This window comes from Mesocricetus auratus, unplaced genomic scaffold (genome assembly GCF_017639785.1).
Source record: "Mesocricetus auratus isolate SY011 unplaced genomic scaffold, BCM_Maur_2.0 Super-Scaffold_100676, whole genome shotgun sequence".
Classification (NCBI taxonomy): domain Eukaryota; kingdom Metazoa; phylum Chordata; class Mammalia; order Rodentia; family Cricetidae; genus Mesocricetus; species Mesocricetus auratus.
The window spans coordinates 133,076,263-133,100,596 of NW_024429266.1; the positions used below are offsets into that span (position 1 = coordinate 133,076,263).

At 41.5% G+C, this 24,334-nt stretch overlaps 1 protein-coding gene and 1 long non-coding RNA gene across 17 annotated transcripts in view; one reads left to right on the forward strand and one right to left on the reverse strand.

Annotated features, from left to right (window-relative positions):
* Immt (inner membrane mitochondrial protein) overlaps positions 1-23,503 on the forward strand; it is a 43,841-nt gene extending 20,338 nt beyond the window's left edge. Inside the window, exons 5-16 of one of the 16 annotated variants that reach the window (XM_040738959.1) lie at positions 1,563-1,700; positions 2,015-2,110; positions 5,714-5,850; positions 8,884-8,987; positions 10,303-10,438; positions 11,060-11,189; positions 13,209-13,223; positions 14,975-15,198; positions 16,942-17,073; positions 18,674-18,803; positions 20,273-20,882; positions 23,356-23,503. In XM_040738959.1, coding sequence (XP_040594893.1) covers positions 1,563-1,700; positions 2,015-2,110; positions 5,714-5,850; positions 8,884-8,987; positions 10,303-10,438; positions 11,060-11,189; positions 13,209-13,223; positions 14,975-15,198; positions 16,942-17,073; positions 18,674-18,803; positions 20,273-20,882; positions 23,356-23,482 — 1,979 coding nt within the window. In that variant the 3' untranslated portion in view covers positions 23,483-23,503. Of the gene's footprint in view, positions 1-1,562; positions 1,701-2,014; positions 2,111-5,713; positions 5,851-8,883; positions 8,988-10,302; positions 10,439-11,059; positions 11,190-13,208; positions 13,224-14,974; positions 15,199-16,941; positions 17,074-18,673; positions 18,804-20,272; positions 21,214-23,355 lie in introns of those variants that run through there. The other 15 variants (XM_040738953.1, XM_040738952.1, XM_040738951.1 and 12 more) reach the window with 15 other exon arrangements.
* LOC110342006 lies at positions 5,849-23,455 on the reverse strand. The gene is made up of 3 exons (XR_002383998.2): positions 23,336-23,455; positions 18,835-18,936; positions 5,849-8,246 (listed from the first exon to the last, which is right to left on the reverse strand). It is a non-coding gene; the product is annotated as an uncharacterized LOC110342006 (long non-coding RNA).
* Positions 23,504-24,334: the final 831 nt, after the last annotated feature.

Here is a 24,334-nt window from a genome sequence, read left to right on the forward strand (position 1 = left end):
TATATATCTATGTATCATGTGTGTACAGGGCCCACAGAACCCAGAAGAGGGTATTGGATCCCCTTGAATTGGCGCTACAGAGGGTTTTTAGCTGACATGTGCTAAGAATCAAACCCAGACATTCTGGAAGAGCAGCCAGTGCTCTTAATGGCTGAATCTTCCCTGAATCTCCTTCTATTTTTCTGCAGTTACTTCTAACTTAATAAATAAATAATTGAACTCCAATTAAACAAACACTGAGTGTGTATTATAGGAGCTGGAGACCTACCAGTGAACACACATTTTAAAATAAAAATTAAAAAAAAAAAACCAAAAAAACAATGTGCTAATATTCCATGATGGGACCAGAGGAGGAAGTTCTTCCACAGATAAACAAGTAAAGCAGTCAGGCATGGTATAAAGAGTGTGTGTAATTTTAAGCAGAATAAACCAGGAAACCTCACCTGAAAGCTATCGTTTGAACAAGGACTACAAAGATGGAAGGGAGCGAGAAAAATCACACATACCTGCTGTGCTAAAGTGTCCCAGGCCAGCCACAGGGTAGTCAGTGCCAAGGCTCGCCATGCTCCGGCGAGAAGCAAATGGAGCTGAAGTGCAGTCAGTGAAGAGCAGTGACACATCAGCCAACAGAGAGAATGGTGGCCTTGGGGGCCACCATAAGAGTTTTGTTTTATATTTGGACTAGAGTGGGATGCTGGAGGGTCTGAGCCAGGGAATTTATCTCTGGGATTTATTTTTAGAAGATTTGTTTTGTCCAGAAGTGGTGACACATGCCTATAATCCCTAGCACTTGGGGGGCAGAGGCAGGAAGATTAACAATTCAAGACTAGCCTCAACTACATTGTGATTTAAAGAATAGCCTGGACTACATGAGACTGCTTCAAAAACAGTATGGTAAATAGATAAGTAAGCCAGGGCAGAAACAGAGAAACCAGTCAATAGGTTTTGTTAATAATACAGGTTTATCTTTTGAATGGGGCCTTTAATTTTTAAAACAAAATTGGTTTCATTTTACTGGTTTCCTACCCATTTCATCTCTAGAACTGTTTTTCTCTTCTATAAGCATTGTTGTTTATAAATGAATTTCTTTTTTAAGTGAGTTCTTTTCTTCACACACTGTCTTCACTATGAATATAGTCTTCCGTATGTTCAAACTGTCATCTTGTTCCGCATCTTTCATGTCTTCCTTTACCTTGGCCATTCTTCAGGACCCTTAGAGACCCTCTACCAAATTGCTTTCTTTTGTCTCTCCTCCTTCAACACACATTTCTGTTTCTTTTGCTGGTCCTTTCTGATGTATTACTCTGATGTCCACTTCTCTGTGCTTAGTTTTTGCACTGTAACTAGAAACCTTTCTTGAGGTAAGAGGGATTAAAGTGTCTGTAGGTGCTAACAAAGGTGCCTTCTCAACCTTTGTTAATGTTCTGTGTTTTTGTAGTTCCTCAAACACAGGGCATAGAAGGAGTTGTATTTTTAAGTAGTATAATGTGACGTGCTCTACAGTAGATTCTTGCCTAAGGGTTAAGTGTAGTCCAAGTACCATGCGTAACATGTATTTGTAGCACCTACAGGGGCAGCTCAAATTATTTCTGCAGCAGGTGATACACTTTCGGTCCCAGCCCCCGCGGTTCAGCATGAGGACGCTGTAAAAACCGATTGTTCCGACAGTGGTGAAGGAAAACCCACATCTGTAACCTCAGGTAGTTTAATTATTCATGTGTTATGCTATAGATGTTTTCTCACTAGAACTGCATTGCCTTGACCCTTCAATACTTTGGAAATGTGTACCTAGACTGGTTTTCAGCCTTCAGACTCGCCTAGGAAAGATTTAAATTTGAAAGTCTCATGTAATCTTTGAAAATATGTTAATATTGAAATCCTCATTTCCCTTGGAATTGTAAGAGGGTGATGTTTGAGTCCTTACCACTCTGCATTGTCATCACTACTTTGCATCCCTGTTAGCTGTTAAAAATCTGTTGAAATTTGCTTTCCTCTTGTTCACTTTTGCTGCAAGAGGAAGCATTCTCATCTTCTGTAAGGGAACGACCGCCTGAAGAAGTCGCAGCTCGCCTCGCGCAACAGGAAAAGCGAGAACAAGTTGAGATGGAGTGTATGTAAATCAAGTTATCTGTAGCTGTCCTCTTCATCCATCTTCCCAGCCTGTCATCCAACTACTGTCTTCTTTCTTTATGTCATTGCCTAGCTCCCCACCATCTTTCCTTCAAAACTGCTTTTTTTTTTTTTTTGGTTTTTCCCGAGACAGGGTTTCTCTGTATTGTTTTGGATCCTGTCCTGGAACTCACTTGGTAGACCAGGCTTGGTCTCAAACTCACAGAGATCTACCTGCCTCTGCTTCCCGAGTGCTGGGATTAAAGGCGTGCGCCACCACCGCCCGGCTCTCAAAACTGCTTTTACCCAGGTGACATGAGGTGTTACTGATGAACATTCCAAATCCATTTTATTATTTCTAGTACAAAGTTTTCATATAACTCCAGGAAACAGAACTGGAATATTTCAACCTTTAAAGTTAGTATGCTTAACCAGATGGTGATGTCGCATTTGGGAGACAGAGGCAAGTGAATCTCTGTGAGTTTGAGGACAGCTAGCTAGTTCCATGACAGGTGAGGCTACACAGAGAAACCCTGTCTCAAAGAAACAAACAAAGTTTGTATGCTTGAGTCTGAGCCTTAGTGGCTCATACTGCATCCTATAATACCTCCACTCTGGACTCTGTTGGTGTTCTCTGGAAAGAGGGTGTTTTACATGTGCTAGTCTTTAGCAAAACAAGTATATTTCCTCCTGAGTTTCAGTTCTGTGTTCTTTTGTGTTGTCTGTGTGTATTCGGTTCATTCACCTGTACATGAATGTCTAGAGCCCAGAAGTTGACTTCAGATATTTTCCTATATTGTTCTCCACCTAATTTTTGAGACAAGATCTCTTATTGAACCTCCAGCTTGCTGTTTCAGCTAGACCAGTAGTTCTCAACCTGTGGGTTACAACCCCTTTGGGGGTCATCTAAGACCATCCGTATGTATAGCAGATATTTACATTATGATTCATAACAATAGCAAAATTATAGTTATGAAGTGGCAACAAAAAAAGTTATAGTTGGGGGTCATCACAACATGAGGAACTGTATTAAGGGGTTGTAGCATTAAGAAGGTTGAGAACTACTGGGCTAGACTGACTGGTCATTGGGTCCCCTGGGGTCTGCCTGACTGTCCACACCAGCATTGTGGCACTTATTGCAATGCCCAGCCTTTACCGTTGGTGGGAAATGTAAACTCAGGTCCTCATGCTTGAGCAGCAAGCATTTTACCCACTGAGCCATCTCCCTATTTACCATATAAAATGGTAAGAGATGCTCCTGTTTACAGGAGGTGTAGGCTGTCACTCATTACACTATACCACTGTGTATTAGTGACTTTGGAAATAATGGGGTATAAAAGAAGTTTTTGCTTAACAGACATTTACTTTCAAATTCTCCAGCAGATGTCATGAATTTTCTCTGTGGCGACATCACTTGTTTTTCCTGGTGCTGCACCTGGCTCTGTTTCTTTGACACCCTGTTGGTTCTGCCACTGTGAGAGAGAATGGATAGGGAAGAAGGAGCCCTAGGTGTAGGGCATCTATGTAAGCCCTGGACTTGAGTGGTTCTTTTTTTGCTTTAAGTGTGCATTCTCTTTCCTTCTTGGCCTTGTTAGGAGAATGTTAGGAAAATAGAAGAATTCTCAGTGAAATGTTTTTGTCTTCCCATTTTTCCATAATGGTCGTATCTCCCCCTTTCTTTCTTGTCTGTCTCTGATGCTTTTTTCCATGAGTAGCTCAGATGGATTTTGACCTTATTGTGTAGCACAGGATGGCCTTGACGTCACAGTTCTTCTGCCTCAGTCTCCCGAGGTATAAGATTACATGTTGAGTTCATATTTTCTCCACTTTTCTTTCTGTTCTTTGTCATACAGGCACTTTGATTTAAGTGATACATCGGAGTTGCAGAGTCTGTTGCTTTGGCTAGTCTCCATAGGGTGGGTCTAAATTCTCAAGAGTTTGGTTTAGACAGACTGAGAAAAATTAGCATTGTGGCTTTGCATCTTAACTTTCCTTTAAACCTTAGAAATGTATGCATGTGCACTTTTTTTTAAAATCAAGGATTAGAGCATAGTGATAGATGTCTAAAGAAGGTAGCATTGCAGGTGACTTGCCTGCTGCCTAGTTTTTGTATGATTCACTGTTGTCTGGTCTTGAATGCCCACCATTAACAAAGCCTGTCTCAAGATCCAAGTACCACATTTTTTTCTTGGTTCCTTCTTGCTTTCTTGATACCTTGCTCTTTAGATTAAGCTGCAGTTTGATTTCAGTTTCTTGGTATTTTCTCACTATTGCCTTTCTTCACTTACCTGTGTACAAGTGCACATCACGTCTCCTCCAGATACTAACAGAATTAAGAAAAGGGGGGCAGTTTTTAATGTTGGGGTTTATTTCTTATGTGCTTTTGTGAGAAAACTGTCTATTACAATCTCTCTTTGCTTTTTGTTGTTTGTTGCTGTTTGTTTAATTTTGTTTCTTTGTTTTAGAAAGGGTCTGTTTTAAGATTGCATTTATTAATTTATTGCATATATGTTTGGGGGCACAAGTGCCATAGCATGTGTACGAGGAGATCAGAGACTGTGTGGGAGTCAGTTCTCTTCTTGCGCCATACATGTTTCAGGAATTGAACTCACGTTCTTAGACTCAACAGCAAGCACCTTTACCTGCTGTGCCATCTCGTCAACCCTGCTTGAGAGAAGGTTTTGCTGTGTAAAGTATGGTGATCCTCCTGCTGCCGTCTACTGAGTGCTGGGGTTATAGGCAAGCACCAGCACACACAGCTTTTCTTTTACTTTTTTGTTGGCGTGATTTCTTTCTCCTTGGACTAATATCTTCTTGTACCCTGGACATATGAGTTGCTATGGGTTTTCCTCTTGCTGAGAAGTTGAAAATAGGTATTTGTTTTTTCCTGGTGAGTCTGTGCAGTTTTTATAAAATTAAGTAGTTAATGATGATGCTACATGTATGAGAATGAGAATGTTCTAAACCTTTCTTCATTTGATTGTTAGCCTTTCCCCCCAACACCTTATTTTAGAAAATTCAGACTTTATAAGAGTGAAAATAATATAGTAAACGCTGACAGATCTACCATCCACCCTTAACTTTGTTTTTTTAAAGATTTATTGATTTTTTTTATCTGTGTTGAGTGCTGTGTCTGGTACCTGTGAAGACCAGAAGAGGGTATTAAAGTCCATGGAAGTAGAGTTCCAGACAGTTTTGAGCTACGCATGAGTGCTAGGACCCAAACCCAGGTGCTCTGCAAAAGCAGCAGTGCTCTGAGCCATTTCTCTAGGGTTGTGTGTATTCCCACCCACAACCCTTGTGCTTTCTGGAAATTGGGTCTTTTGATGAGAACTAATTGCACCAGAAGACTTTTAGAAAAAAGGAAAAGTGTTGGGCGTTGGTGGCACATGCCTTTAATCCCAGCATTCGGGAGGCAGAGGCAGGCGGATCTCTATGAGTTCGAGGCCACCCTGGTCTACAGAGCGAGTTCTGGGACAGCCTCCAAAACAATACAGAGAAACCCTGTCTCAAAAAACAAACAAACAAACAAACAAACAAAAAAAGAGGAAAACTGGTTATTTGTAAGGAGAATTTGTTTTTAATTGTTCTTTCTTTTTTTCAGCTCTAGCCAAGAGTTTAGAAGATGCTCTGAACCAAACTGCATCGGTCACTCTGCAGGCTATTACAGCCCAGAATGCTGCAGTTCAGGCTGTAAATGCACACTCCAGTATACTGAAAACAGCCATGGACAATGCTGAGGTGCGCCAAGGAGGGGTTGACCTGTGTGATAGACTGATTGATTCTATTTGACTTGGGATTTCTTACAGAGTAAAAACAGTCTACAATAACTTCCTTTTTTCTCACTCTGTATCCCAGACTAGCCTGCAATTTGTTAAGGAGGCCAGGCTGGCCTCAGACTTGCAGTGATTCTCTTGTGTAAGCTTCCTGAGTAGGATGTCACAGGTGTGTGCTTAGCTAGAGTGATTGTCTTAAAAATACAAAACAGCTGGGGACTATTGGTGCCCCTCTTACCTCAGCACAGGGAAGACAGGCAGGCAGACCTTTTGGGTTTGAGGACAGCCTGGTTTACATAGTAGGTTCCAGATCAATCTGTGCTTCATAGTGAGACTTTGTCTCACAACAAACAACCAAACAAAATTGAGAAAAACCTTCAAATATGTTTTAAATGAACCACAGCCCTGTTGCAGTGTGAGAGCTGGGGGAGGAGGGGGGATTGTTTTTTGACACAGGGTCTCATGTAATACAGGGTGATAATTAATTATGTAGCTGATACATGACCTGATAGTAATGTCTTCAGTAAAATGTTTAAATGTAGTTTCCAACTTTTAAACAGTGTTTTCGATAAACTATTTTAATTTTATTGTTTGTTTGAGACAGGGTCTCATGTATCACAGGCTGGTGCTGAGCTCACTGTGGCTAAGGATAAAGTTGAATACAAGATAAGAACAAGAGCACACATTCTGGCTTTACTTGGAAAGTGCTAAGATTACTAGGTATATGCAACTTATCTGGCTTGAGAGGTAGCTTACATCCTGCCCCCCACCCCAAACATAGTTTCTCTGTGTAGCCCTAGCTGTCCTGGAACTTGATCTGTAGATCAGGCTGGCTTTGAATTCAGAGATCTGCTTGCCTTTACCTCTCGAGTGCTGGGATTAAAGGTGTGCACCACCACCACCTGACATTTAAAAAGAAAGAAAGAAAGAAAGAAAAAAACTTCTTTTGGTAAGGAGTTGAAGGGATTGTAATCAGGATGAATGATGTGAAAAGCCCAGAGAATCAGTAAAAATGTTATGTGGGAAAAAAAAAAGGAAAACTATGTTTACAAATGTTTGTGAGGAGAGGTCTAACCTCCCCTCATCTTAGTTAAGGGCTTCTTCTGTAAGGTGCTCTTCAGTGGTAAACTGGGCACCTTCACCAGGGAAGGCTTTCATGCTGCTCCACTCCACAGTGCCCAAATGCTATCCCTCTGAAGTACATTCGTCCATTGGGTCCCTGACATCAGGGACCTTTCATCCCTCCCACGCCTACGTAATGAAATGACAAATATCCTGACTGCTTTCCATTTGCTGACTGACTAAACTGAAAGTTACTTTCATCCCTTTTGAACTATTAAAGGAGAATATAATTTTCCTTTTATTTTGGTTTTTTCAAGACAGGGTTTCTCTGTGTAACAGTTCTGGCTGTCCTGAAATTCACTATGTAGACTAGACTGGCAGGTGGATCTCAGTGAGTTCGAGGCCAGCCTTGATCTACCGAGCGAATTCTAGGACAATCAGGACTATTACACAGAGAAACCCTATCTCTAAAAACCAAAAAAAGGAAAAAGAAAGAAAAAAGAAAGTTCTTTGTGTTATCTATATATTTGCTGGGACATGGTCAAATTCTTAGTGGCTTGCCCTTTAAATAGAATTGAGGCCTTCCCCTCCCACACCTCCACCAGAAGCCATTAGTTGTGGAGAGTTCTTTTTAGCCTCTCTGTCACACTTTTTAAGAGTTCTCTTTGGTGGCTTCCTGTCTAGGTTGTTCCTTCTTTGTTGTTGTTTTGGGTAGGGTTGGGATGAGAATAGGGTTTGTCATAGAAGCCTTCCACAGTCTATCCCTCTCTCAACTGTGCATCTGTAGTCATCGATACCATGACAAAAGTAGTATCCTTGTTCTTGATAGTCAGGGGGAACTATGGATCATGGTCCTCTACTCTGGCAATAGCACAGACCACCAACATGGCCCTCATAGGCTGCCCAAACCACGGGCATCAGCGTGGCAGCACAGGCCACTCAGATCAGTATGGCCCCTGGCAGCTACGTAGTCCATGGGCATCTAGATGGCTTCAGGCAGCAGTGCCCACCATGGACATTGGCATGACCTTTGGTGGTACCTTGGCCCACGAACATCAACACAAACCCTGGCTGCAGTAGGGCCTCAGACATGACTCTTGGTGGCAGCAAGGCTCTGTGCATCACCATGGCCTCAGGTGGCAGCACAGGCCACTCACATCGATATGTCTTCCACTGGCAGCACAGACCCCGGAATCTGCATGGCCTTTGGTGGTAACGTGGACCATGGCGATCAACACAGGTCTCAGCCGCAGCAGGGCCATGGCTGGACATATGAGTGAAACAACATCATGCATGATCCTAGAACACAGTAACAGTTAGAAGTCACTTTGATTATCCTGAGCTTCAACCTTAATTTAAATTCTCCACTGCTAATTAATGTGACTGTGTAATGGAGGCTGTATCAGATGCTAGTGGGAATGTAGTATGGAGAATTGCTGATGAAGGAAATTCCCAATGTCATCTGTGTTACCCTATCCTAGAATGCCCTATATATAACAGGCTCACTGGAATTCACCAAAATCCATCTGCTTCTAGTCCCTGAGTATTGGGATTAAAGGCATATGCCACCAGGCCTGGCTGTTTTGAGAATCTAATAATAAGTAAATTAAAAAATCCTAACCCAGGCAGGTGATGGTGGCACACACCTTTATTCCTGGCATCTCGGAGGCAGACGCAGATGGATCTCTATGGCTATGAGGCCACCCTTATCTATAGATCAAGTTCCAGGAAAGTCAGTGCTACACAGAGAAACCTTGTCTTGAAAAACAAACAACAAAACTCCCTAACCCTGTGAGATAATGAATTCCTATTCAGGAGAGAAATTGTCTATAATTTTTTCTCTGAATTTAATGGCACAGACTTCTGGATTTAGTCTTGACCTATCATGATAGTGAGAGCAATTAGTTATGTTCATATAACTTAAATTTTTGTTTAGCTGGCAGGTGAGAAGAAGTCGGCCCAGTGGCGCACGGTGGAGGGTGCCCTGAAGGAGAGAAGAAAGGCAGTTGATGACGCTGCTGACGCCCTTCTCAAAGCCAAGTAATTGCTCTGGACTTTAGCAAGTAATTGGGGCCTCCTGGTGGCTTTCTATGGGCTGAACTTACTCTGTGTGATCTTTATAAATAAAGAGGCAGAGGAACCATCCTTACTTATCCAACAATGAGTGCTCTGAACTGGCCCCAGGAACTCAAAGATTTAAAAGAATAAACTATATGACGTGCAGTTAGGCTAAAATAAAATGAGTAGAAATTTTTATAAAGGAGCTCATTCAAGAGTCAGATTTGTTGGCGGCTGGAGAGATGGCTCAGTGACTAAGCACACTGGCTACTCTTCACAGGGACCCGGGTTCAGTTTACAGAAATCACATGGTGGTTCAAGACAGTAACTTCAGTTTCAGGGCCTCTGACACCCTCACACAGACATACATGCAGGCAAAAATGCACATTAAAAAAATACATAAAAGTCAGGTTTGCATTGTACTGTTGCTTAGATTTTATGGTTCTATTCTAATTTCTAAATTTCAATGGGATGGTTGGTCCGTTTTTATCAGAATTCAGAATATTATAACAGTTTGCTGGAACTACAGCAGTGGTTAATTTATTGAGCCGTGTGCTTGACCTTTCTTCCTACAAATTGGCTAAAGCTAGTATCTTTGTTTGGTTTCTCTTGCTGTGATAAAGACCATGACCAAAAGCAGCTTGACAGGGCTAATTTGTCTCCCACATCCCAGTCAGCAGTCCCTCACTGAAGGGAGTCAGGGCAGGGACTCAAGGCAGGGACTGAAGCAACGGCCATAGGAGAACTTTGCTTATTGCTTGTTCCTCATGGCTTGCTCAACCTGGTTACTCATACACCTGGGATGACCTGATGGCACCACCCACAATGGGCTGGGCTCTTCCGTATCAGTCAACAGTTCAAAAAGTGCTTCCTAGGCTTGCCTGCAGGTCAGTCTGATGGCCTTGTGTTCTCACTTGAAGTTCTCTCTTAGATGACTATAGTGGGTCAAGTTGACAAAAAAACTAACCAGTCCAACTAAGGTAAGAGCACGGAAACTGATAATGGTCTGTAATAAAGCCCGGATCTCATGCATCATGGCCTTGGCCATTCCTATCTTATACTTATATCAAAACTCTAATAAAGAAGTTAGTAAGAATTATACTGAACCCTAATTTTTTGGAGGGGGTGTGTTTGGTTTTTTGAGACAGGATTTCTCTGTATTGTTTTGGAGCCTGTCCTGGAACTCACAGAAATCCTCCAGACTCTGCCTCATGAGTGCTGGGATTAAAGGCATGTGCCACCAACGTCCCGCCTGAGCCCTAATATTTTTGTCTTTTTTTTTTTTTAATGCCCTCAGAGAAGAGTTAGAGAAGATGAAAAGTGTAATTGAAGATGCAAAGAAAAGAGAGGTTGCTGGGGCCAAACCTCACATAACTGCCGCAGAGGGGAAGCTTCACAACATGATAGTTGATCTGGATAATGTGGTCAAAAAGGTATGTTTCTGAAGTCTTGGTAATATTTTATATTTTAAAATATCTGTTAATGCATTTCTGAGAATTCAGGAGAATAATAAGATTCCTACTACCTCCGTAATTTTTTTTCATTGTAAGTGTGTAAAAAATATATGTATCAGTGTTAACTACTTCTAAAGTTTCTGTGGGAGGGCTAGTAGCAACGTAAGGGCACTTGCCTCCAAGGACAGTGATCTGAATTGGATTTCTGGGATTCATTTAGTAGAAGGAGAGAACTGATTCCCACAAGATGTCCAAGATGTCCACTGACTTATCACATTCTATGACCCGTGGATACTGACATATACATAGGCATAATGCATGCTTTCATAAAAGAAATAAAAATGTAAGGAAAGCCAGGTGTCATGGGAGATGCTTTTAATCCCAGCACTTAGGAGGCAGGTGTGCCAGCCTGATCTACAGAGCAGGACAGCTAGGGCTGTTGCACAGAGAAGCCCAGTCAAAAAAGAAAGAAAACATGTTTAATTTCTGATTTCTGATCTTCATGTTTCTGTGTATTGTTTGTACCTAAGTCAGGGTGATTTTTAGAGGGTAGATGGTGCTTTTTGGTCCATTTAGCTAGAGACATTTGTATTTGCTTAGGTCCAGGCTGCTCAGTCAGAGGCTAAGGTGGTGTCTCAGTATCATGAACTTGTGGTCCAAGCAAGGGATGACTTTAGAAAAGAGCTGGACAGTATCACTCCAGACATCACTCCTGGATGGAAAGGGATGAGTAAGTACAGCTGATTTCAATTTTCTTTCTGGATTTTAGCATCTAATCAACTAAACTAACCCTGCTTCAGCTCTTTCATTCTCAGTACTTCTAGAATGTCTCAGTTGGTGTATAGGGTATTGTTTATCTCTGTCACAGCTGTAGCACATAGAACACTGGCATTACTCCTCTAGTTTTAATCATGATGAGCAGAACCTCAGCTAGTGTTTAATTCTATATGATTCAAGATCCAATTCTAATTTGCTAGTCAAAAATTAAAAATAGATTCCAAGTGAGTTAGAGTAGTTTTTTATTTTTTTAAGATTTATTTATTTATTTATTACACATAGAGTGTTCTGCCAGAAGAGGGCACCAGATTGAATTGTAGATGGTTGTGAGTCACCATGTGGTTGCTGGGAATTGAACTCAGGACCTCTGGAAGAGCGGTTGTGCTCTTAACCTCTGAGCCATCTCTCCAGCCCCTAGAGTAGTTTTTTAGCATGAACTCTGTTAAGATATATATGTATATATCCTTACTCAAATCATTTGGTACTTAAATCTTTGGACTAGATTAATTAAGGCACACTTGAGAATTCTGTTTTCCCAGGCTCTTATCAAGCTTGTTACTCTCCAGTTTCAGCCTCCTTGGTGCTGGGGATTACAGGTATTCACTGTGGTGCCTAGCTAGATGATTTAGAAGTTAGCTAAAAGGTGGTTAGAGTTGCCAGGCATGGTTGTGCATACCTTCAGTCCCAGGACTTGGGAGGCAGAGGCAGGAGTATCCAGTCGGGTTCGAAACTAGTCTGGTCTACATAATGAGTTCCAAGACAGCCAGGTCTACATAACAAGATATTGTTTCAAAAACAAAAAATTAAGGTGCCACGGTCATCTGAGAGTGAACTGATATGGGCCACCTATTGTATGTACCTGGAAAGTTGACATAAATAGGAAGATACTAGGGATCGTTGTTGTGCAACTCGTTTGTTGAACTGTGATGTACAGTGTAGTAAACCTGAAGATGGATAGTCTCCTAAATCAGCCTTTTAGCTCCTATGTATTTGCTGAAGAAAACTCAAAAAGTGCATTGAAGCACTGTTGTAAGAGTACACACTTTGAGAGCTAGGGGTGTAGTTCAGTGGATCGAAACTCTCCTAGCATGCAAGAGGCCCTGGGTTGGAGCGTCAGCACTAACAAAAATGTAAAAAGAGCCTGGTGTGGTGGCGCACACCTTTAATCCTACCACTTGGGAGACAGAAACAGGTGAACCTCTGAGAGTATGAGATCAGCTTGGTTTGTATTCAAGTTCCATAAGTTAGACCCTTACTCAAAAAAAAAAAAAAAAAAAAAAGGGCAAGGGGGTGTGTGTGAGAGAATTAGGCTAGAGGGGGTGGCTCAGTGGTAAAGCATTTGGTTAATAGGTGCAAGCCCTAAGCTTAGTCCCCAGCACCAAAAAGAACTAAAAAGAAAATTGAAACAGCCAAGTGTGCCTTATGTGTATGAGTACAAGTGAACTGGTATTGTGTCTCTCCAAAGAAAAGTCTGGACAGATGGGCACATGCTGCCACACCTGGTGGCCTGCGTTCTATCCCCAGAACCACATGGAGAAGGAGAGAATCAGCTCCCAAAAGATCTCAGTCCTGTTCCAAAGCTCCCCTGAAAAAAAAAGCACCAATTCTAGAGGTGTTTGAAAGGTGGAGGAGGCCTGCATTGGAACTCAGGACAGGGATGGAGGAATACTCTAGAAACAAGTTTAGTTGGCAATAATGGAAGAAAATCTGTCCTGTAGGAAGATTTTTGTTGATTTGCAGTGTTGAAACAGTGACAGATCCCTTCTAACTAGAATAACTTTTAATGTCAGTGATTCTTTTAAAATATTGCAACCTACCTTGATGTATGTTGTATCTGATGCTTTGTAAATGTAGGAAATAAACATTTTACTTTCCAGTAATCTCTTTTCTTAATTCTTCTGGATGTTGCTATTTAATGATCGCTAACCAAAGTGTGCTTGTATTTTCAAACTGTTCTTCTCTTTCTTTGTAGGTATATCTGATCTAGGTGAGTCAATATGTTTATTTTATGTTTAGTGGCATTTGAATGTGTGGTAATTTCCAATTGTACATTTTTGGCATCCATAGGAACAACTGTGTTAAGTGATTATTAAGTGTGAGATATGTTTATGTGTACACACAATATGGTCTTTGTTTTACTTATTATTTCAAAGAACTTCAAACATTAAAAATTAAGAAAAAATACCCATAAAATCCCACAGTTTCATTTGAGTTCATCAGTTCCATTCCCAGTTTGGTCTCATCTATTCATAGCCTTCTTGTCAGAGCAGACTCCAAATATATCTTTTCCTTGTAAATATTTGTAAATACTTTGAAAAGATAATTGGAATACCATTATTATGCTTAAGGTTTAATATTTCACTAGTGCTGTTAAATATGCAGTGCTTAAATCTTTCTACTTATAGAAAGAATTTTTGCCAGGCAATTATGGTGCACACCTTTAATCCGAGTGCTCAGGAGTTAGAGGCAGGTAAATCTCTGTGAGTTCAAGGCCAGTCTGGCCTACAGAGTAAGTTCTAGAACAGCCAGCACTACAGAGAAACCCTACTTTAAAAAAACTGAAAATCAAGTTTTTACTTGCAGTATTTTATTCAAGCCAGGATTTAGAGATTTTCCCCACATTGAAATTATTCAGTGGGTCTCAGTGCATGTGCCTTTCAACTTTTTTTTTTGTGAATCAATCATTTATCATACAGAATTGCCCCCATATTTTATATTTTATGGTAGGAACTGGAATACTTGTGGAGTGTGAAATTACTTACTCCCAAACAACAACAAACCAGCAAGTCACACTACTTGAGTGTGTGCTTAACTGAGTCTTCTGGCATGAATATTAAAAGGATCACAAGTGATCCTATTGGGCTCTAGTGATCACAGATTACTATCCTAAGTAGTGTATATTCAAGGGAAGGAACAGCGGCTGGAGATTTAGCTCAGTGGTTAAGAGCACTGGTTGCTCTCGCAGAGACTTAGGTTCATTTCTCTGCATCCACATGGAGGCTTACAAGCATCTGTGACTTGAGTTTCAGGCACACATGTGATACACAGACATACACACAGGCAAAACACCAATCACAGAAAATAAAAATTAAAAAAAAAAAAGCCAAGAGACTCCTTAGTTTAAGCAGACAACAGTTCCTTTATTTAAAAATTTTTTTAAAAATTATTTTATGTGAATGTTTTATCTATAGGTATGTCTGTGCCACAGGCATGCATGGTATCTGTGGGGTCCAGAGGAGCAACTCAGCTTGCCCTGGAACCTTAGTTGTAGCATCCATGTGGCTGCTGGGAATTAAACCCCATTCGTATGAAAGAGTAGCCAGTGTTCTTAGCCTCTGAGTCATCTCTCCAGCCTGCAGACTACTGCTTTACACGTACTTATTTGTGTGTAGGTGTTTGGGGGGTTGAGGAGGAGTGGGGGTGTTAGAGGAGAACTTGAGTATTTGTTAGGGTTAATAGTTCTGATAAAATGACATATAGTAATGATTGTGTCTACAAGCTTTGTTTATAGAAGCGAAATTAGAGTTCACATTACAAAAACTGATTTGGGTTCTTGGAAAAGAGCTGTGTGTGCTGCCTTAGCACCCACCTATTCATTACTTTGCTTGGAATTGACAAAGCTTTTGTTGCTGAACATTAGCTCTTAATCTCTAGCTTGACTGGAGGATTTAAATTTTGTGTTAGCTACTTTGTGCTTTATAATTTTTGACATGGTTAATATTTTGATGTTACCTCTAGCTGACAAGCTGTCTGCTGATGATCTGAACTCGCTGATTGCTCATGCCCATCGTCGTATCGATCAGCTCAACAGGGAGCTAGCACAACAGAAAGCCACAGAGAAACAGCACATTGAGCTAGCCCTGGAAAGGCAAAAGCTAGAAGAAAAGCGGGCCTTTGACTCTGCAGTGGCAAAAGCATTGGAGCGCCACAGAGGGGAAATACAGGCCGAGCAGGACAGAAAGGTAGTGGAACAGAGAACAACTTGACATTTAAACCTGTTAACCTGACTTGTTCCATTACCAGCTGTTAGAAGTAGATGTACTTCATGGGAAGACACAGTTAGAGTGGCATTTAGCCCCCCCCTTTTTTTCTGAATCAGAACTTCTAAGGTAGGTGTGACCTAGCTGCCTGCCTTCCTACTGAGCAGATGGAGAAGTGTAAGTAATCAGGTCCTGGTGTGCAGGGTCACCTCACTCAGGATTTCCTCCTGTGCAGCATCTTGTTGTCTAACACCACGCTGAAAGCATCTCTCTTGAACTCTGAATCTGTTCTTGCGGGTGATGGTAGTGGGTGTGATTGTCCAAAGGGAAGAGGCAACTCTGTTTGCCATCTTTTTTGTTTTTTTTTTTTATGTATTAAACATGGCACCCAGAGACTTACTTAGGTGCTGTCCACCCCATCCTCTCACCAGCTTTTACATTCAGTCTGCATCCGTAGCAAATTCCAAACCTGTCTGGAATTAAGTTATCATCTTGGTAGTTTTCTCAGGTTCTCACTGTGTAGCCCTGCTGGCTTAGAATTCACAGCAGTCCCCTATGCTTTTGTTTGTTTTTTAAATAGGATCTTGTTATATAGCCATGATTGATAAGAACCCATGGCTATAGACTTACCTTATCCCAAGTTTCTAGTTTACAGTATGAGCCCAAAAGTTCAAATTCTTAAACAACACCCAAAGGCTCTTATTTACATACTTGCCTTTTGTAAACCCATTCATTTTCCTACATCTTGCTTGTTTTTTGTTTTCTCTGTGCACTGTCTGTTTCACTGGGAACTTTGTGCTGTGTGCTGCCAGCATCCGGGTCTTCCCTTCAGTTCTGTCATCGTCTCAGACATGCCTCTCCTATCCCTTCAATTTCAGGCAGCCAGTGGATCAGTTTCTGCCATGTTGCTATTGTCAGTGGAAGTGGGCAGAGGAGGTTGGGTAGGAATTAAGGTTTTACAGCAGGTCTCCTGCTACCATTCATTCTTGTAAACAAGTGTGTGTCTGTATGTAATGTATCCTGCGAGGCACAGGGCTGGTCACAAGTGTTTACTTACACACTGCCTAGCCGGCTTCACTGACTGCACTATGCTAATTCTGAGAAGAGATGAGTTTCACGTTCAAGGTAATTTGTGTAGGTGTGCAGTAGAACAAGTAAAGCAGGATGGACCATTTTCTAACTTGTTTTGATTTGGCCCATGCTGAGCCCAAACTCATGTGAAAGTAGCTGTTCGCAGTTCTCTGTTTAAAAGAAATTAGTAAATGCTGGGCGTTAATTTTTGAAATGATTTTTCAAAGTTGGCATTGTCACTGTGGCGAAGGTAGAAGCATGAATAAATACGCAGTTATGATTAAACTGTTTGAACCCAGTTTTGAACTAGGTTTCTTTCCTCTGAGTTCTGGAATGAGTTACTGCCTATGGAATGTGTGGTTCAGCTATGTTGGTGTTTGTTTCTGTGTTGGGACCACATGGCATTGTTCAAGGTTTGAGGCCAGAGAGACCCGTGTTTGAAATAGGAATTTTGGTGTAGCTGTGTGACCTTGGTTGAGTTGCTTATAGATGTTCAGTGTAGTGGCTCATGTAAAAGTTGAATGATTGTGTACTTATACCTGGCACATTAAAGGAGTTCACACCCAAACGTCTGCTGTCATTATCTTACTAACTGGTCTTCCCCTTTTCCTAAATGTACATATGTTAAGGATTAACCGTTACTGTGTTTCACAGGTAGAGGAAGTCAGAGATGCCATGGAGAATGAAATGAGGACCCAGCTTCGACGACAGGCAGCTGCCCACACTGATCATTTACGAGATGTCCTCAAGGTGCAAGAACAGGAACTGAAGTATGAATTTGAGCAGGTGAGGACTGTGGTGAGGCCTCAGCTCTTTCCTCCGCGTCTCCACTTGCATCATTATGAGCTCTCCTTTCCTTTCTTTTCATTTGTGGCTAGGAACTGGGCATGGAGCCCAGCGCTACACATGCAAAGCATGTTTTACACCATACCCCTTGCCTTTTTATTTTAAATGTACTCTGAGGATAAGAATAAGATTAGGGAGGCTGGAGAGATGGCTCAGTGGTTAAGAGCGCTGACTACACTTCTAAAGGATCTGGGTTCAATTCTCAGCACCCATATGACAGTTCACACTGCCTGTAACTCCACGATCTAAAACCTTCACATAGACATATATGCAGGCAAAACACCAATGCACATAAAAATAAATACATTAAAAAAAAAGAATAAGATTAGGACAAGCAGTGGTGGCGCACATCTTTAATTCCAGCACTCTCTGAGTTCCAGTATAGCCTAGTCTACAAAACGAGTTACAGGATAGCCAGGGCTATACAGAGAGATTGCCAGTGTTATCTAGATTTGTCGAATGTCCTTTTTGTTAGTCTAAAGAACCAATTCTTACATCTGGTATGCTGTGTTCATGGTCAGATATATTGATCTAATACGTTTGGGCAGCAATATAAAAATTTCTCATTTTTAAAAGATTTGTTTTCTGTATATGAATGTTTACTGAATGTATGCGTGTATACCATGTTCTTGTCTAGTGCCTACAGTACAGATTGTAGTCTAGAAGAAGGCATCTCTTCCCTGGAACTGGGCTTACAGATGTTTGAGTCACTTTGTGAGTTCTCTAGGAAGTGCTCTTAACCACTGAGCCACCTCTCCAGCACCACCCCAGATTTCTTTTTGAAGGGGTTATCTAAAGGTTTAACTAAAAGCTCTTCTTCTGCTGTCTGCTTCCTCTAATATGGCCTATCAGAAAAATAAGAAAAAGAAACATGATTCAGAGTCAGATGTGGTGGTGTACACCTTTAGTCCCAGTACTTGGGAGGTAGAGGCAGGTTGATCTCTGATTTTGAGGCCAGCCTGGTTTATAGGCTTAGTTCTAAGACAGCCAGGGCTATACTACACTCACTACCTGAGTTAGTAAGTCTGAAACCTTATATACAACATTGCAGCTAATTTCTGTTTAAGAGTTATTTTGTGTATATGTGTATTTTGCTTGAATGTATGTCAGTGTACAACATAAGTGCCTGGTGCTCAAGAGCGTCAGAAGGCAGTGGACCCCCTGGAACTGGACACAGGACAATTGTAAGCTGCATGGTGGGTGCTCGGAATTGAACATGGGTCCTCTGCAAGAACAGAGGTTCGTTACCACAGAGCCATCTCTTCAGCTCCTTGTAAGCAGCTGTTGTAAAGGTTCTTCCCATGTAGCCCTGGCTGGCCTGGAACTTGTTATGTAGACCAGATTTGCTTGGAACTCACTTGTTTCAATCTCCCTGGTGCTAGAAATAAAGGTGTGTCACCACACTTGGCTATGTTTTGAGATTTTTTTTTTTTTTGCTTTTTACTTCCATGTTTGTAGTTTCAGGAAGACTAATATCTAGTTAAGTAGCAAGCATGGCAGTAGAATTAGTTTTCTGTACACTATCTGTGTTTTACTTCAGGGCCTGTCTGAGAAACTGTCTGAGCAAGAATTAGAGTTTCGTCGTCGCAATCAAGAACAAGTTGACAACTTCACTCTGGACATAAACACCGCCTATGCCAGGTTGAGAGGAATCGAGCAGGCTGTTCAGAGTGAGTTTCCTTTAATATATTTCAGTCTTACCTTGTACATTTTCTTAGGATAATTTCTTGAATCCACTCTACTATATGATACTCATTTCATGGAAAGTTGGTCCCAGGTTTGACAAGTTTAAACTTAAGAGTTCTGAGAAGAAATTGGAAAAAAGAAGATCCAAAAATTAAATTGAGGACTGGAGAGATGGCTCAGTGGTTAAGAGCACTGACTGCTCTTCCAAGAGGACCCAGGTTCAGTCCCCAGCACCAACATGGCAGCTAACAACTGTTTGTAACTCTAAGGTCCAACAACCCTCACACAGACATACATAGCAGGCAAAACACCAATGCACGTAAAATAAAATCAAAGAAACTTTATGATACAAATTACCATTTTCATGGTATTTTCCATCATATACTGTGGAGTTATCTGGAAGAGTGGTTTAATGTGATCATAGTTATTGAGGCCTATGTGTGCCACATTGAAAGTGATACAGCTTAACACAGTAAAATAGTAACATGAGTAAAATAGGCTTCCTGGATATTCTACAATTCTTTTCATCATATGACAATAAAAGTCAGCACAATACTCAGGGAATGTCAAAGTCTAGTTTAGTTCATTAAGTCTTTTTTTTGTAAAATACTTTTAAATTGTTTACTTTTATGATTGCAAGTATGTTGCCTACATGTACACCACATGTGAGCCCAAGGAGACCAAACAAGGGTGTGGGATCCCCTGGGACTAGAGTCACATACAGCTGTGAGCCACCATGTATGTAGGTGCTTGGAACCGAACCTAGTTCATTTGGAAGAGCATCAGTGCTCTTAATCATTGAGTCACCTCTCAAACTCCCAGCTCATTAGTTTTTAAAAAAATTTTTTCCTTGGCATATTTCTGATGGCCTTGAATTCTTGGCCTAGGGCTAGTCATTGGTGGTACATGTCTTTGATCCCAGCACTTGGGAAGGAGGCAGAGGCAGGTGGATCTCTGAATGAGGCCATCCTAGTTTACAGAGCAAATTCTAGGACAGCCAGACAGGGCAACACAGAAATCCTGTCATTTTACTGCCCCACCCCTAAACTACTCAATATAAAAATGTCTGAGTTAGAAAATCTCCAGGTATAGTTCAAAAATAGCCAGGGCTATATACTCTTACCAAAGAAATAAGAAATCTTGCAAATATGCATAACTTGCATTGTCTTCAGCAAAGATCTATTGCCCTGGATTTCACAGGAACGGGAAGGGAACTTGGTTGTGCTGTGCACTGGCATCCTTCCAGTATTTTCAGTGTTAGTAGAGTCAGGTCCTCATGTAACTGTCATCTTGTGTTACTTTGTGAAAAGGCTGGCATTAGCTTGGTTAACTTGTTGGGTATAGACTATTGAAGGTGCATCTGGGATGTGCATATGAGGACGACAACAGTGTCTTTCTTTGCTTTAATTAATTAAATCTATCTTTTTATCTATCAATCTATTTTATTTTTTAGGTCATGCAGTTGCTGAAGAAGAAGCCAGAAAGGCCCACCAGCTCTGGCTTTCAGTGGAGGCATTAAAGTATAGCATGAAGACTTCATCTGCAGAAACACCTACCATCCCATTGGGGAGTGCAGTTGAGGCCATTAGAGTCAACTGTTCTGATAATGAATTTGCCCAGGCTTTAACTGCAGCCATTCCTCCAGAATCCCTGACCCGGGGGGTATACAGTGAAGAGACCCTAAGAGCCCGTTTCTATGCTGTTCAAAAAGTAGCCCGAAGGGTAGCGATGATTGACGAAACCAGAAATAGCCTGTACCAATACTTCCTTTCCTACTTGCAGTCCCTACTACTGTTCCCGCCTAAGCAACTGAAGCCACCGGCAGAGCTCTACCCTGAGGATATAAACACATATAAATTGCTCTCATATGCCTCCTATTGTATTGAGCATGGTGACCTGGAGCTGGCAGCAAAGTTTGTCAATCAGCTAAAGGGGGAGTCCAGAAGAGTGGCACAGGACTGGCTGAAGGAGGCCCGAATGACCCTAGAAACTAAGCAGATAGTGGAGATCCTGACTGCATACGCCAGCGCCGTAGGAATAGGAACCACTCAAGTACAGCAAGAGTAAGGCCTGGGAAGAGTTGTGTAATGCCATATTTCCTATCAAAGAGAATCAGCATTGGTATCCACAGGGTTTGCAACAAGGGTCCCAGAATTGTCTAGAAGTGAGCAGGTTCCAAGTCCTGTGCAAGATGTTAACACCTGTTGCACTTACTGTCCTTATATTGCTATCATGCCAATGAACTCCAGGGGGCTTTATTTGCAACTTGTGTAACACTTCTGTTTTTCAAGTTTTACTGATCAGGCTTGTGAGCCACTCAAAATAATGTCTGTGATCCCTACTATTGATTCTGCCCTTGGAGCAAACTGAATAAAGCAACACAATGAAAACTGAGTACTCCATCCCTTTTCAGAAGTGCCATCTCCAGTTTGTTGTGTGAGTGGACAGCTTCCATGAGAAGCAGCCAGTGGTAGGAACTTGTGGCCAGTTTCAGGGCTGTGAGCTGGGTAATGTGAAATCCAAGCCCTGTTGCTTTGGCTTTGAATGTTTGGGTGAATGGATCTTCTGATGGTCAAAATCCAGAGTGTATAGAAGCCAAATGTCAGTGGTTGAAAAGCACAGGAGGTAGTCTGCACTGTTGTAATAGCTTCCACAGGCAAAGCTGTATTACTGACATTCAGCACATGCACCTGTCAGAGTCCCTGAGCCACTGCTCCCCAGCTTCTCAGTATTTGGGATGCAGATCTTGAGTAGATGGAGGTTATGAACCTGGAAGCTGAATTCACCCAGATTGCCAGTGAATTCTGAGTTTTATAGCTGCTATAGTGAACAGACAATACATTTTTACTTTGACTTTTTTTTAAAGATTTACTTATTATGTATATTGTGTTCTGCCTGCACGCCAGAAGAGGGCACCAGATGTCATTATTGATGGTTGTGAGCCACCATGTGGTTGGTGGGCGTTGGACTCAGGACATCTGGAAGAGCAGTTAGCACTCCTAATCTCTGAGCCATTTCTCTAGCCCCTTGACTTAATTCTTACACCCTGAAGACTACCATCTATCTCTACAAAATCCTGCCAGTTTTTAACTTTTTGTTGGGGTGTTTGTGTTTATAAAATTAAGGAGAACTTTTCAGCTGAGCAATATACCTACAAAGCATGAAAGTGGTTTTTTTTTTTTTTTTTTGGTATTGTTTCTATAGTTCCACATCTACAGCCTCTTAAAATGGTTATATTGAGGCCTTTATACAGCACTGGCCTTGCCCTTTGGCTTGGGATACACTGGGTTATATTCAGCCTGGGCTGATAATGTTATTGTTCCAGGTCTGATTAGAGCATCTGCATGTGAATTGCCCTGTTTCTGAAGGTAGAGACACTGGGCACCTACCTGGAGCTGTAAAGTTAATGGACTGTCGACCTCCCTACTCCCACTTCTAAAAATAGGATTAAATCGCAAAAGTACATTAATGTGTAAAATGTTTGTCATGAAAATTGAGTTAAATATACTAGATTGTAAGCAAATTCAGTTTCTTTTGGAACCCTGAAAAGCTTTCTTCACATGTATGTCATTGTGGTTCATGCCTTCAATCAAGTCAGGCCAGACAGGGCTACACAGAGAGATTCTGTCTCTAAAAACCAAGGATGGAGTGGGTGTCAAATAATGTGATTCTTTGAGTTCATCGGAAGCAAGCAACACAATGGCTCATTTTAGCTCTGTACCAAAGTAACAAGGACTTCAGATGGTGTTTTTGGGTGTGGGCATCCTCCACTTGGTTTTTGAGACAAGGTCTTTACTGGCCTGAAACTCAGTAGGCTAGGCTGGATGGCCAGTGTTTCAAGCAAGAGCATTCATGCTAGACTTTTTTTTTGGGGGGGGGGGTACTTGGCTCTGGGGATGAGCTGCAGGTTCTGAGGCCTGCCTGTACCAAGCACCTCACAGACTGAGTTATCTTCCCAGCCACTGACTTGCAAATTTCAGTGCATAAGAGTGGCTTTGACAAAGGAAGGGAACTCCTGCTAGCCAGTCCTTGCTCTTGCCTTGGCTAACTAAAGTGAAAAGGAGAGCTTGAGATGTCAAGGTGGGGCATGTCAGCTTCATGCAGCATCTCCTTTAAATTGCCAAGTGAATGAATAACACTGCCACTTGGGACTGGACACAAAGCCAGGTCATCACCTAATACCTCACTGCTGTAAGCGTGTTCAAACTGGGTGTGATCCCTATGCACTGTGGAGGTGGCAGCAAGAAAATCAAATCTTTATGGTCAAACCGGACCTTTTTAAAAAACAACAAACAAAAAACAGCTGATGAAAACCAATGAGCTATGTTAATACTTCTTAACATCAACAGCTGAGTTTGCCTCAACTTTTTTCTTTTTGGTTTTTTGAGACAGGGTTTCTCAGTGTAGCCCTGGCTGTCCTGGAACTCAATCTTATTTACTTGAGTTCCCAAATCAGTAATTAAACTGCAGTAGAATCTTAAGCAATCTTCAAATATAGTACATTGGGTTAACTTACATCCTCTGTTCTCTCAACAGGTTCTGGATAAAAGCAGTCTGCAAATCCCAAATGAGTAACCCCACCAGTTTCAAAGTAACTTGCTTGAACTCAGTGCAGAAGAACAGGCCATCTCCTTTAACACAAAAGGCAAATAAAATGGCTTGATGAGTAGGATGCTAACCTTTATCAGGTTCAGTGGTCTAGGCTTCTTTCAGTTTGAGTCATGTAAGAGGCAGGGAGGTGATATGGTTATGTTTAATGAGTTTTGAATTGTTATAAAGCAATTATCTAGTAAAGGGGCCACTGCTATGAGTACATCCCACTGGTACAAGGTTAAGGTTGTCCTCCAGAATAAGTGACCGTTACTCTTGGCTACTATGAGTTCTGAATTCTTGGGAAAGTCCGCAGCTGGGCAGGTGTGTAATACTCTTTACTGAGTCTGGCAGGGTTTGATGTTTTTCAAGACAGGGTCTCTGTGTAGCTCTGGCTGCCCTCAATATCAGAGATCCACCTGCCTCTGCCTTCCAAGTGCTAGGATTAAAGGGTGTGTGTTACCACTTCCTGGCTGAGTCTGAGTATCAGACAGACACACACACAAACCCCACTGGGGACTAAACATGGTCCCAAGCATACGAGGCTTATCAATCATACCAATGCAGTGCATCTCTACAGCCTTCAGCCTCATGAAGTCCGCTGCTTTTAATATGACTGCTTACAATGTGAGTTTCAACCACAATATTTATATTTCGTATTGTTTGAAAATGTATGAATTGAATTGCAAGTTAATCTTTCCAATACAAGCATATGAAAGCCAGGCATGGTATCACACAGCTGTAATTTTGGCATACAAGATGCTGTGGCAGGTGGCTTGCCCCTCAAAGTCAGCATGGTGTACATAGTGGGAATGTCTAAATAAATCTAAAAATACACAAGTGAAAACAAGCGGCTCCCTAGTACAAAAAACCCATTTAATTTTTTATTGTCATTTAGGACTATGGTACTAGACAAGCATGGGCA